Genomic DNA, 14,470 nt, shown 5'->3' with positions numbered 1-14,470 from the left:
GCTAGTTTCAGGGTCTCTGGTGATAGTTCCTTCCCTTCTCTCAAGGACTAATCCAGGGCACTAGCAGGAAAGCCAAAACCCCCAACAGCACAGTTCTAACTAATCTCAAACCTTGTACTCAGGCCTGATCTCAGAGCATCTATTAAGAACTTAGCTGGTAGCTAAAGCTGATTCTCCTTGTGGTCACTTTAATTGCAGAACACCTGATTATTGGACAACAGTTTGCAGTGGCACTATGTTTAAGAACTTGACACTTATTAAAAGGTGTTTGAAGAAATTCTCCACTCCTGGTTAAGTAAAAATATAGAAAGGATATTAAATGATACTGATGTGACTAACAAATAAAGCTAGAAGATTTGGTCTCTGACTCGTGGGGATTCCTTAGTGATTCGTGTACACCAAACTACATTACTAGAGTTGGGAATGGACTGATGTTTAAAAAAAAAGTCCAGCTATACCCATTTTCGTAACATATGATGTTAAACTATACAGCTGAATTAAGTTCAAGATGACATTAGTCATTAATTCATTAGTGTTTAATAGTACAACTCTGACTCAAAACTCTATCTGCCTCCTCCCCAAAACATCCACAATCAGCACACATGCACTCATTCATATAGCCAGTGTTTTATGAGCTCCTTATCACATGCCACTGTGCTAGGCAATGAGACTGCAGCAGTGAGGAGCACACAGTCTTGGTTTCTGGAATGCTCATTCTTAAGGCCTATTCCTTCAAGAGCTACTTTCCATATCCCTGTAGCAGACATCATTAATCAATCGCAGTGCCCTTTCCTGCCATGCTCCTACAAAGACAGAAGATTCTAAACACAATACTCATGAGAATATTACCAGTCAGAGATGGAACACAAGATGAAACCTATTGACTATTCTAGATTCTAACCAAACTACACTGAAGCCACCTGTTCTTCACACAAAATATGCCTTGGTTGATGCTGTTTTGTTTAACTGCCTATTCCTTCTATGAGCATCTAAACCAACTTATCTGTAGATCTAGTTCAAACAGCCTACCTTAATTCCTCCCTAGTCAACTTCAAAACCCTCATCTGAACTTTTATACTTTCCTTTTTTTATGGTACTTGCTATGTCTCTCATACAAGCATCTTTAAAGCTAAGAAATGCCACATTCTTTACCTTATATTAACCACAATACATCTGTACCACACACACAACTGGATGCATACACATCTACCAATATCTTTGCTAAACAGTGGCTTAACTGATTTTAAGAAAATTGGGGATTAAGGGAGAGCAAACAAGCTTATTTGGGGAAAGCTCATTGTATAGATGTTCAGTGGAGGTGTATTTTCACTGCTCTGGTTACCATCAGGTTACATTTGCAAAGCATTTACTCTCAAGATTTTATTTATATGAAGAAAAAGTATATTTGATGTACAGAAAAAGCTATCATAGATTCTTAACCTGTAAGACATGGTCTTCCAAGTAGCTGTGAAGCCCAATACTGTATACAGTACTGGCGTATATATACTGATGTGCATTTTTCCTGGGAAAGAATTCATAGCTTTCACCATGTTCTCCAAAGAATTATAACTGATACATGTGCAGTAATTGCAATGACTAATGCCAACAGACACTGCTGTTTGTCTCTTATGTGTCAAAATGGCATGAGGGAGAAGAACCTTACTACTCATCTGACATTTATGTCCCTCTCTGGATGATGCTGGTACTCTCTCTCAATCGTTTTTCTTGTTTTCACTGTTCCTGCTCAGCTTTGGATTTTTTTGTTGTTTTTTTAAGCACAGAAACTTTTCAATGGTCAACAGTATCTACTAAACTTCCATATTTTCAGAACTTAAACCACTAATGATAGAAGGGATGAGCCAATTTGCGTTATAATACATATAACATGGAAATGTCAAAAACACACACGCTGTATAACTATCTTGAACAAAAATGTCTTTTTTCAAAAACAGAGAACAGAAAGGTAAAACAGGTCCTGTCTGGGAGGTTGGTACCAATGGGAGGGGGGAGGATATAAGGAAAGGGTGTAGCAGGGTGATGAAAGTGGTGGAAATATGTACTCATGACTGAAAATGGTAAAATGGGATCTGCTGAAACTACTCCAGGAATGGGGGAAGGGGAATAAAAAATGATGGAGGAGGTGAATTCAACTATGATATATTGTAAGAACTTTTATAAACGTTACAATATACCCCTGAACAATAATTAAAAAAAAAAAGTAATGAATTTAGCAAGCAGGTTTTGCTGTTAAAAGGTATGTAACTCCAAGAAGCATGTTCTCAAAAAAAAGAAAAATCCAAATTAAAATATATTAATTGGTGTTTGCAATTGTTACTAACAGTACTTTTCTATACACAATTAACGTACTAGGAAAAGAAATGCATATCTTTAAGACAAATAATGTCAATGTATTAATGTTTATTTAAAACTGCAAATTTTCCAGTGTGAATAGACTGGTTTTCATCATACCATATTTACAGATACCAAGGGACTATACCTAACTTCTCCATAAGACATACTAGATCAAACAATGGGATCAATTCTTTTAAACAACTTAAGTACTTAAGCTACAAACAATAAGACAGTCACTTATAAGACATCATTTAAATAAAAAGGCTTTTCAATGAGTCTTATTTGTCATAAACAATTAGTGTGCAATCAAAGCTAAATACATTCCTTGGGGCATAGTAGATATAAACAAAATAATGTTAAAGAATTAATGTTATTTAAAAAAATAAAACCCTTCTCTGAGAATATGACATTACACCACATTATTATTATTGGATAATAGGAAACAGTAAGATATGTTTCGATATCTTTTCGAATTTTGTTGTTTCTATAAAGATAACAAAAATTTTAACAGAACATGTAATTCATAAAGTCTAGAAGATGAGCCATAGGAGGTTCTCTCCAAGAGCATACAATAACCTACAAATAATGTCTCATTTCAGTGCGCACGGGAAGAAGCATATTTGTAATTCAAACACAGCTCTTTCACTCCAGCTCTCCAATTCCTTATTTGCAAAGACTTTAGGTGGGTGATTACACAGTAACAGCGCCTATAAATGTGGTAATTTTAAAAAGTAGCGACAATTCACTCATTCTTTTCTACTTTATTGGTTTGCTCATTTCATACGTCCATGTTAATGACCAAATATGTACAATATTTTAAAGATAAAAATAACAACTATATACAGTTTGCAAAGATCAAGTCCTAAGCACACATACCTTCCATCTAGTCCAATGACTAGAGACTTGTCAATACCAGTAGTAACTACCGGGCACTACAGCGGCTAACAGAAGCCTCAACACCATATCCAAATTTGTTTTTCCTTTCAAATGCTTTTATTTTTCTTAAAGAAATGTGTACAGTTTATCTGAAACTGGCAATAGCTACATGAGCAATGCCTTATGCCACAAATCAAAGTCTTTCCCTACTCAAAAGCTACTGTTAATTGAAGGCAATTTTAACATTCAGATCAAATTCAGATGTATAGATCCCAGATACCTGGGCATGAAATATGTAAATCTGCCAAGAGAAAATAGATATTTTTCTTCTTTCCCTTTATATAACCCACTATATAATAGTGAACTAAATATGTTTGTTTCATAGAAACAACTTACATTTGCCAATACAGGGCAAATGGTCTATGTACAGATACATTACGACTGCCTAACTGACAGTGAGTGTTGCTGACTAGGCTCCAGGTCAATGGAGCTAATATGGTGGTGCTCTCTGCTGAATGGACTTTCCCTTCAGGATTCGTCGGATCTAGAAGAGAAACAAACAGCATTTGTGAATTTTATTTTTGATGGTGTATTTTTTCAGAGTTGTATTTCTTTCCTAAATACTCTACAACACTCCTACTAACTTAGAAGCATATAAAGAAATATGCATGATCAAGATTTAAGTGACTTCAAAAACACAACTCATTTTAAAGCTTATTGTGGGTTTTCTATAATCTTTGAAGGCAAAAGCATCTCTAATTAAAATTATCTGAAGTTGAAAATTTCCAGCTCTCATGAGGCCTGTATTCCTTTCCTAACCTTTACTCCTGTTATTTGTGAGAACATTATATATGGCAGTATATATAGAGAGATAGATAGTTATATATATATTATGGTATGTTAAAATATCTCACTTATCTTGAAGTCAGCCATAACTAATAAAAATGTAGAATCTACCTTACAGAAAGACAAGTTCATCCTTAATACCTTTCAAGTCAACACAGCTGTCATGATATCCAAATATTATAGCATCTATGTATAACATGATGGGTCACAGCAAAGTCTCCAGGCCTATTCAGAGTGATTGATTATATATCCCAGTCTGACAAATTTTATTATCTATTTCTCACAATATTAAAAGAAACAATTTAGAAGAAAATTGGGGTAGGAGATACAACACATAAGTGCCAAAATGAAATAACACAAGATATAGCCTAACAATAAGAGCAAGGGGAAAAAAGTTCTCTCCTCAACAACACACACAATATAAACGCATAAAGGAGAGTAAGAACATTCAGTAAGGAGTCAAATGGACCTCCATACCTCAATAATCTCTAAGGGAATTGCTGTATGAGTACACACCACAAAGTGTAGGGCAGAAGCCAATATTGGGCTTACGACTCTGCCATTTATTAGATAATGATGATTCCTATCCTTGGAACCTGTCTGTCTAAATATCAGTTTTCTGGGCTAAACCTAACAGTACAAAGTGTTTTTAACTATTAAATACAATAGTATACATGAAAACTGCTACAAACTATCAGGAGATTCTTTCAAAGTTATAAACAGCTCTAAAAACAGTGCTACTATAACACTGTGGATGTAATGACAGCCATAAATCAAAGAACAATCAAAATTGCCTTCTATGTATTTTATTTGGTGATTAATAATGTGCAAAATTATCTACACATAGCCACAATCACTCTGATTCCCTCTAGGAAAAGATTTCCTTCAAAAATATTTTATTTCTTAAAAAGATTAAGTTCTTATCATCTAAAAGTTCACAATGAAACTATTCAATTTCCAATGATAGTGTATAATCACATTTGATGAATACAGCATAATTTTTACATAAAACATGTTCTAAGTTACAGAGATAGCCTATTTCTTATGCAGTTTATCTCTTAGTAGATAGAAATAACAGCTTATGTTCATTCAGCATGTGCTTTGAACTACTTTGAACACTTTACAGATAACGACTCATTTAATATCCACAATATCTGAAGGGTCATAGTCTATAAAACTAAGATTCTCTTTCCTTGGTATCTGCAGGAACCTTAGTTACCTTCTCTCTCATCAGCTTCCAAACCTTGAACTACTGACTTTCTCTAAACCCAACCTGACCTGGCTATTTGAGGTCCATGAATAAACACTCAAATTTATTATTCTTCCTTTGGAAACAAAGTAACTCCAAAGTACTACAATGACTACCTGGCAGAGCCTATCCATAGAGCACTAGTTGGCCTTCTCCCTGGACCTTTTTGTGTTTCAGATCAGAGTGCCTAAAGGTACTTTGTTTCCCCTGTAGCCCTCACCTGTTCTCCCACAGGGCCATCAGGAACCAAATGCACTGGCTGTTCATTCTCCAAGTTCCGAGTACTTGGATCTGCTCCCTTCCTCATCAACAGGCGGACTGCATCCAACTGTGTCACCCGATACTGCAGGCTTGCAGCAACATGGAGGGCAGTGTTTCCATTGTAAGCCTGAAGACAAAGAAATTAAATAATACACATCAGGAAGGGGAACTTTCCATAAAGGAAGCTCAAAAGCTTGAAGAAGATGCTAACAAGGTCATTCCAACACAAGTGTTTTTGAAGCTTTCTGAAATTACCTTTGCATTCACAAATGACAGGCAACTGGGCAGCTCCAAAAAGAGACGAATAAGTTCCAGATTTGCTTCTTCTGCTGCCAAATGCAGGGCTGTGCGGCCACTTTTACGATCCTGGGTTTAGAGAAAGTCAAGAAAGACAAGAAAGGAAAATAATGAAAACCCAAATACCATGTCTTAGAATATACTTTTTGCCCTATCTCTCAAACGTCTGAATCATACTTTGAATGTTTCCTTCTCCACAAAGCCATCCTAAAGCCCAAGCTAAATGGAACTTCTTATTCCTTTGAAGTTCCCTATTAATTTATCTACTTGTCTCTTATCACAGTCTCCTCTTGTATACAAAGTGGATACAAATTGTATAAAAATATAGAAATACAGAGTGATGCTTTCTTATCATGTCTTGTATCAAAAACCATTTAGTATGCATTCACCTGTGTCTCCAGACTTAGAGGTCACCATGTGAGGTCACCACAGTGAAGCTGGAGCTCTCTCCTTTTTTTATTAGACAGTACTCCCCTTCCCCAAGGGCCCACTTGGCAAACTTTTTCACAATTAAATGATCTTTTTTGGATAATAATCCACAAATTGAAAGCAAATCAAGGAAGCAGATTAAAGTATCTTATAAAATCTAAGCTTATTAACTACCCATACAGTGCTACTTGATTCACTATTAAAAAGAGAGCAAAAACCTTCAATCTGTACTTGGGAGTAAAGACTTTTCTCCCCTACCCCATCTCAAACCTCTTCTGTGAATTTACCTTTGCTTCCACTGATGCTCCCATTTGAATCAGACACTTAATGGTATCAACCAGACTTTTGTTCTTCAGTAAAAGCTCTTGAACTTCAGGTGAATGAGGCTGTTGATTTCTCTGAAGTTCATGTACCACAGCATTGTGGGCTATAACCGCACAATGGAGTGGAGTCAGGCCTAGGGAAAAAAGGATCAAAGTCAAGTCTTGCGGTCACTAACTACAAACCTTGAAAATGGCCTCTCACTTCACCTACAAATGGGCTCCATAAAACTACTAAAGCAATCTGAATATACTCTGTTCACTCTTAGTGATAATTTTACCTATAGGACATCTTAGTTTTAATAGCCTCCCTTTTTACCATGATACTTAACACTCTTAGAATTTATGGGCCCCACTTTCCACATGGTTCTTTATCCAATCTATACTTACCATCATAGTTAGTTGCCTCAAGATCCACAAACTGATTACTCCTCACTGCTCCCTTCTGGATTGCCTGTAAAATTTTTAAATAGACCTGTTAGCTCTTACTGTCCCAAGAAATGAGCAAATCAACTCAAAACAGATTACTGCAACAGGCAACCTATATGCAACTTCTAATATCCACGCCCAATCTCTGGCTCTGCGAGGATGGAAACCTAGTTCACTGTCTCTTACCTGTAGCACTTGGGAGTGGCCCTTCTCAGCACAGACATGCAGAGGTGTTCTTCCCCAACAGTCTGTGGTATTCACCTGGGCCCCCAGGTTCACCAGATCTTGCACGATGAGGTGCTGATTGGCAGCTACTGCCACCTGAAAGGCACTCTGTGGCCATAGAGAGAAAAAAAGGTATTCTTTAAGCCTGTAACACTATTGTAACAAACAATATGAAACTAAACTATGATTGAGGGGAAAACCCACATACCACATAGAGAAAATAAATCCTATTAATAAGCAATCAGATACTGCAAGACAAGGAAACTAAAATAACTTTAGGGTGCGGCCTAATTATACTCAATCTTTGATCAAATAATACAAAGTTAATATTAATAACTTCAAGGTTGACTGACAAAAAGTCAGTATCTCAAAGTTAATATTAACTAAAGCCTCTTGATTTCAAACTCTGAAACAATCTGCACATGAGACTGGTCGTCATTTGCTTCACTATGACCACATCTTCCATCTCAGACTCCGTCAACATCCTCACCTGTCCATTGTGCTCTTTAATATCCAGCATGTGAAGTGCATTCATCTTTCGTGCGAGAACATAGGAAAGTGCTCTTCTCCCTTGGGCAACAGCAATATGGAGGAACCTGGCAGACAAGGAAAGGAAAAGAGGTAAATTACTTTTGATTTCACCAAGTTTGTCTTAACAACAACAAAAAAACTTGAGTTGGGTGTTATGGTACACACTGTTAATTCCAGCACTCAGGAGGCTGAAGCTAGAGTTCAAGGCCACTTAATGAAACCCTGTCCCTGTCTCAAAAAATAAAACTTCCTTTAGTGCTTTTTTAAATGTATTAGTATACGCAAACATTATAGAGCTTACTATCCCTTTTCTGCATAATCTCTCTGAATTGGAACAAGATGAGTTAGGCTAACAGAAATAAGAAGAGAAAGGCCAAGCACCATGATGAGCACTTAAAATCTATTATTTTTTTAATACCCATAAAAATCTGTAAGTAAGGTATTACTATTTCATATGTCAAGAAATAAAGATAGACTTTATAAAACCTGCCCATGGCCATTAAGACATCAGGATAGATTAGGATTCAGTCTACAAATCAACTCACAATTTATACCTAATCAAAATCTAACTGATTCTGCTCTCTAAACACTGTGTACCCTGGTCTTCCAAAACCAATTATTCAAGAAGATACACCTATTTTTATTAATGTATAAAAAGTAATTTTTTCAGTCAAAAAAAATAAAAAAGAAATAGATAAAACAAACTTTTAGCTCTTGCTGAGTAGCTACTTTGGTTAGCCAACCACCAAGGTATAACTTGGCATACTCTAGAAAAATTCTGTGCCACTACGTCCAACTAGTATGGCCTACCAAATTAAGTACATAAGATAAAAGGATACTCACGTGTCACCGTCAGCATCCTTTGAAACAAACTGGTCTTGAGAAATATTTGCCAATTTGCTTTCTTCCTGCTCTACTTGCCACTGGAAAAAAGACTTCCCTAACTGTGTGGTGTTCATTGGATTTCCGATGATATTCTGAAACGGCTGTGAGGTGTTTAAAGAGGTGGACCCTGCATCATGTGCCCCCATGGCCTCACAGGCACTGTTGGGCATCACGGGGAAGTTCTGCAGATGAGCATCACTTTGTTGCTGGACACTGGAGGAAGTGTGAATGGGAACAGCAGTATTCTCAGATTCCCCATGACCACTTAGAAGGGATACAAAACTTTGGTTTGAGCAGAACTGTGGTTCGTGACCATCAAAGGGGTTTGGTTCATAGTTGGGGGACTGGGAAGTTCTGGAATAAGGACTGTATTCCAGAGTTGGGTTGTGGGTAAAGTGCTGCTGTTGCTCTACATTCTGGTGCTGTGGAGAATACTGGTACATGGAAGCCTGGTCCATCACTTGTGGGGAGCTGCTGACTTGGAAAGGTTGATATTTCTGAGGTGGAGAGAAGACCTGCCCTCCATGGAAGTCTTGACACTGCTCCCTAGGGGAGCTCTGAGGTACAGGGCTCATCCAGCTAACTTGGACTGTGTTCAGGGACACTGGGCTGCATTCATTTTTAATGTTTATAATACTCTGAAGCAGATCAGCACTGCTGTCCAGCTTGGATTCACTGTGATGAACATCTTCCATGCTCTCACCAGGTGTTGGTGTTTGAGGTGGTGTCTGGAAAGAAAGAAAATGAAACTTGTACATTTACTTCCTCCTAAAAGTATTCGAGGAGCTGGCGGGTGTGGCTCAGTGGTAGAGTTAGGGTTCAATTCTTTTTAAAAAAATTTTTTTTGAATAATAACATTATTACAGAAATGACAGTCACAATGTATTTAGAGAAAAATAAGATATTTACCAAAAACTGGGTATGCAATGGAGCTGGCCTTTTGTAAGCTGGTCCATCAGACAAAAAGTCAGGTCCTTTTCTTTTCCCACTATATGATACTGTATTCTTCAATTCTGTACCCAGGAAATTGATATGAAATGCGTGATCATTTTACTTTACAATTTTTACTTACAACCACACTAAATTATTTTACTCTAAAGCCCCAATAAAATCATGAATAAATAGTATTAACTCTTACCTGTGAATTGCTCAGTGTTCACACTTTGTGTCTATAAGAAAAAAAATCTCCAATTTAGTGCATATAAAATGATTTCCTACTTACTACGTATCTATAAAGACTTATTGCTACCACTCTTTATAGCACACCATAAATCTCTGATATAGCTATACTATCAATATTTATTTTCTATCTCAATTTTCACTCTCACCTCCATTTTCACTTTCACCTTATTCAACTCAGGTCAAGACAAAATTAATTTAAGACCACTTGACTTTTTCCCTTTCTAATCAAAATGTTCCATTTTTATTGGGCCCTATTCACTTCCTTGCCCCTAACTTGCTTCCATTTATTCACTCATTAAGTTCCCTTGCACACCTACCAGGTGCCTGGCACTGAACTATGTAATAGGAATATAGCAGACAAGACAAATATGGCTTGTCCTATGGACTTTGTCATCTATGAAAAACTGCAACCAATTTACTAGACCTAGGCTAGCAGAGAAAAACCCTGGTAAGACTCTCTTCCCATCCCCACTCAAAACAAAAAAATAGGTGCCACCTTAAAATCATCCACAACTTGGCCAGAAGCCTTCTGTTTATGACTTCGGATATGCAGCAGGAGTTCCTTCACTGAGTTCTTCACTCGAACACCTTGAAAGGGTCCTCTCTGCTGCCTGCCAACCCCCATATGAGGCTCAACTGTTCAAAAGAAAAAAAAAAGTCCCAATTAAAACTTCACAGAGACAAATCTTAATAACCCCCAAAGCACAGCTGCCCAATGTGTAAGGTTCTCAAGGGACAGACTGCAAAGTCTTTCCAGCTCAATTTGGTCAGTGCTTCCCACGTCATAACCCAGCTCTTCTCAAGGGTCTATGTGGCCTGGTAGCTTTCCCCACCAGGCACCCTAAGGAATTAAAGCAAATGTGGTCAGGGATCCTGGAGCCAATGTATGACTCAAATTTTTCTGTCTCTCCGTACTATCCAGCCACGAAACAGCATCACAGAGTTCACCAGACGCTCACAAATTTATAATTACTCTTTCAACCTTGACAAAAATCTTGCGGGAACAGAGTATAAATGATGTTATCTGTGGTTTTTTCAAAACAACAGCTTTATGTTCACCGAGAAATATTTTTTAAGTACAGTATTCTACTTCTGACAACTACTATGTTCTCTTGGTATACACTGTGAACACAAACATGCGAAAAGTCAGGCAATGATCTTCTCACAGTCAGGAGAAGTAAGAACTTAAGAAGATGGGACAAGAAACAATGAATAATTTGAACACATACATAAAAAAATACATGAGCTAAACAGCTCAATGGTGGCCTGAATTAAATGATTAGTTGGTCTTATAGTTAAGCTTAAGGATTTCAACAGATACCAGAATTGCCAGAATCTAACAGAACATTCCTCAGGAATAACAGCGGTTAGTAACTTCACGTCACAGGAAGAAAAATGCAGTTTCAGGAATCCCCCATGGCTGTGTGGTAAAATAGCTTCAGCAAAATAGTTTCAGCCAGATGAAGACCAAAGTTGCTAAGGGCCTCAGAAAAGGTCGTTAATACACACACACACTTTTTAAATAGGCTACACTCCTAATTACTGTGGCTTAAATCACGTCTTAAGTAATTTTAAATGAGAATTAATTTTTAAAAGTAAAAGTCAACCAAAACAAGGAGTAGCTAGCAGTGGGTAACACCAACAAGAGATGGTTTCAAAAAAAAAAAAAAAAAAAAAATTATGCCCAGCCGGGCGCCGGTGACTCACGCCTGTAATCTTAGCTACTCAGGAGGCAGAGATTAGGAGGATCCCAGTTCAAAGCCAGCCCAGGGGAAGTGCTTTGCGAGACCCTATCTCGAAAAAAAACCCCACCACAAAACAGGGCTGGCGGAGTGACTCAAGGTGTAGACCCTGAGTTCAAACCCCAATAGAGACCACCCCCCAAAAAAATCATCCGCATAGTCTTCAACCTCTGAGATTATCCAGGCATTCTTTAATTCTACCAACTGTGGCATCCTGTTTTCCCTCAAATTATGCAACTGTTCATGAAGAAAGGAAAGTAACCAATTTGCAACCACAGAAAGGAACGTTACGCCTCTGCTTGCTAGACATAGTTTATCCATTCTACAGGACTCAGGAAAACAAGACCACAGAACTGTGGGCAAGACTCTTTTCCAAGACTCTCCAACACCATAAACTAAAGGCTTAATTAACGTGGGCTGCTTTTCAGACCAGCATCTCCTCACACCTTGGTAAGAGCGGGTTCTTTTCTTTAATGGCAACGTCCTTTTACTTAAAACTTCCACAAATCGTAACCATAAACACTGGTCCCAAAACCTTGTCCCCTGCCACAATTCTTCACTAAAAGCTTAACAAGAATAAAGTAACACCTACATCAGATCCAAACCTTGTCATTTTTATTCGGTAAGGTTGGGAGGGAAGAAGAGAGGGAAAGAGACAGGGAGAAAGAGAGAAGGAGGGGGGAGGGAGGGGGAGAGAGAGAGAGAGAGAGAGAGAGAGAGAGAGAGAGAGAGAGAGAGAGAGAGAGAGAGACACGTTCCCTACCCCCACCCCGCGCTCTGCTCTGAACCGCGCTTCCCTGACTGGGCAGTCAAAGGGGATCAGTAATGCGAGGCGCCCAGACCACAACGAGGCGTCCAGTAGTCGCTTTATACCTCATCGCTAGTGTGCTTAGTCCCGCCCCGAAGATGGCAGGGACCACCTTACACCTGGCCGACGCACGTCCCACCTTGGGAGCCCCGCCGTCCCCTCCGTCCCAGGCTGGAGGACCCCGAAGAAACTGGGGCGCGGGGCCGGGTGCTGCCGGGCGGGTGTGTACCTGGCGGGCGCTCGGCGCGGGCGCCGCCTCTCGCCCGGGCCTCCACAGCCCCGCAGGAGGACACGGAGGAGGCGGAGGAGAAGTCGGAGGAGTCGGAGCCGGGCGAGCCGGGCGCCGAGGGCCCCGACGAAGAGCAGCCGGCGTCGCAGACGCCCGGGGCGGCGGCGGGCGGCGAGGCGCCGTAGAAGTAGGCCAGGTTGAGCGGGCTGGTCATGAGGCCGCAGTCGCCGGCCGCGTCCAGCAGCCCCTCTCCGCCGCGGCTGTCGTCCAGCAATTTGTCCACAATCATGCTCCCGGGCTCGGGGACCCCAGACACCTGGGCCACCGGCTCGCTGCGCGCAGATCACCGCACCGAGGACCTTCGGGAAAGCGGGCACGGGCGCGCCCAGGGGCTCCCCGGGTATTTAACCGGCCGCCGCGCACGACGGCCTCCCCCGCTCCCCGGCCCGGCCATTGGCGGCGCAGGAGCCGCCTCCCCGCCCCTCCTCCGGATGCGCCTGGTTTCCAGTAAAATGTACAGGATGAGGCAATGCGCCCTCCGCCCTCGTCCCGCCCGCCCGGCTCCGCCCAGACCGGCCGGTTGTTTTCCTGCCCTTCACCTGGAAACCCCGAGGGCCGAGCGCCCCTTCCGCCTCCAGCCTTGGGGGTCCCGGCCGAGCCGAGCGCCCCCTGCGCCCAGCGCACCCCTACCGGGCCTGGGCCCCAAGAAAAGGGGGCGCGCGCGCGAGGGCCGTGGGCCTGCGGGGGGGCGCGGGAGGCCCGGCGGGAACAGGTGGACCCGGTTCCGGACTTGGAAGCTCTGCGCCCCTCACTCCTCCACGCGTCCTGGCTCGGATCGCCAAGTGAAGGCGTCTCCTCCAGGGCCTCGGACGCCTCAAAACTCATAAGCGTCGCCAGCCTTCTTTTAGGCAGAGCCCCAGATTCAGAGATGTCGAAACATTTTTGTCCTCAGATTATTATCTGGGCCATAACTGATCATTTTTGGGGATGCAGCCGTGGAATACAAAGTAATTCCCACACTTTTGTATCACTCAATACTAAATAAATTTAAGGACGCCCCTTGCTTTCCCGGGTGTTTAAGCCTCAACTATGCTTAGTCTTCCCTACACCGAGGCCGGCCTTCTTTGTGAAAAAGAAACCTGTTTGTTTTACCCTTGAACTTCAGAATGCACTTTAAAATTTATTGTATGACTACAGTATTCTACTTGGGCTTGGACTAGAACTACACCACTAGCTTTTCTGGTTCTCCAGCTTGCAGAGAGCCAATCCTTCAAAATAAATACGTTTGTATACACCAACACACACACACATGTATATGCACCATTGATTCTGCTTCTCTGGAAAACCCCAATACAGAGGGCTTCTCCAATAAAATCTATCTGGGTGCTGGTGGAATGGCTTAAGTGGTAAGAGTACCTGCGTAGCAAGCAGGAGGCCCTGAGTTCAAAACCCCAGTGCTACAAAAAAAAAAAAATCTATGGGTATTTTTTTTCTTCCCATTAACATATGTGTAATAAAGGACTTAAATGTCCACTCAAATAAATTTATAGATAAGGGTTTTGTGGAGTTTTTTTTTCAAAATTTATCCTCCCCCTAAAATTTTGTTTTATTTGATATGTAAAAATTCAAACCAAAACGTCATGGCCCCTGGAAAACTTAATATGAACAAATATGGTCTGCAAAAGGAGAAATCGATTCCAAGGTAACTGGATGAAACTATTAAAGAAATCAAAATATGGCACTGATAGCTTTCCCTTGGCTTTATAGACGTTAATAATTTACTTCATTGTGTTTTATGCAATGGAACAT

At 40.5% G+C, this 14,470-nt stretch overlaps 1 protein-coding gene across 1 annotated transcript; it reads right to left on the bottom strand.

Annotated features, from left to right (window-relative positions):
• Positions 1 to 2,398: 2,398 nt before the first annotated feature.
• Nfkbiz (NFKB inhibitor zeta) lies at positions 2,399 to 13,057 on the bottom strand. The gene is made up of 12 exons (XM_020181918.2): positions 12,662 to 13,057; positions 10,379 to 10,518; positions 9,839 to 9,869; positions 9,610 to 9,713; positions 8,659 to 9,428; positions 7,775 to 7,880; positions 7,246 to 7,392; positions 7,021 to 7,084; positions 6,598 to 6,767; positions 5,840 to 5,950; positions 5,544 to 5,711; positions 2,399 to 3,772 (listed from the first exon to the last, which is right to left on the bottom strand). Exons 1-12 carry the CDS (start codon positions 12,948 to 12,950, stop codon positions 3,719 to 3,721), a joined length of 2,154 nt encoding a protein of 717 aa, XP_020037507.2. The 5' UTR covers positions 12,951 to 13,057; the 3' UTR covers positions 2,399 to 3,718.
• Between the last annotated feature and the right edge of the window lie 1,413 nt (positions 13,058 to 14,470).

Source organism: Castor canadensis, chromosome 5, assembly GCF_047511655.1.
Source record: "Castor canadensis chromosome 5, mCasCan1.hap1v2, whole genome shotgun sequence".
NCBI classification, from domain to species: domain Eukaryota; kingdom Metazoa; phylum Chordata; class Mammalia; order Rodentia; family Castoridae; genus Castor; species Castor canadensis.
The sequence above is the reverse complement of the archived record's forward strand: the minus strand, read 5'-3'. Positions and strand labels throughout refer to the sequence as shown.

Excerpts from the sequence above, each read along its gene's own strand:
- Nfkbiz (XM_020181918.2), bottom strand. The coding sequence starts at position 12,950 with ATGATTGTGGACAAATTGCTGGACGACAGCCGCGGCGGAGAGGGGCTG. Across the intron at positions 7,085-7,245 it reads GCCACTCCCAAGTGCTACAG|GCAATCCAGAAGGGAGCAGT; the intron begins GTAAGAGACAGT and ends AAAATTTTACAG. Across the intron at positions 5,951-6,597 it reads GAGCATCAGTGGAAGCAAAG|GATCGTAAAAGTGGCCGCAC; the intron begins GTAAATTCACAG and ends CTCTAAACCCAG.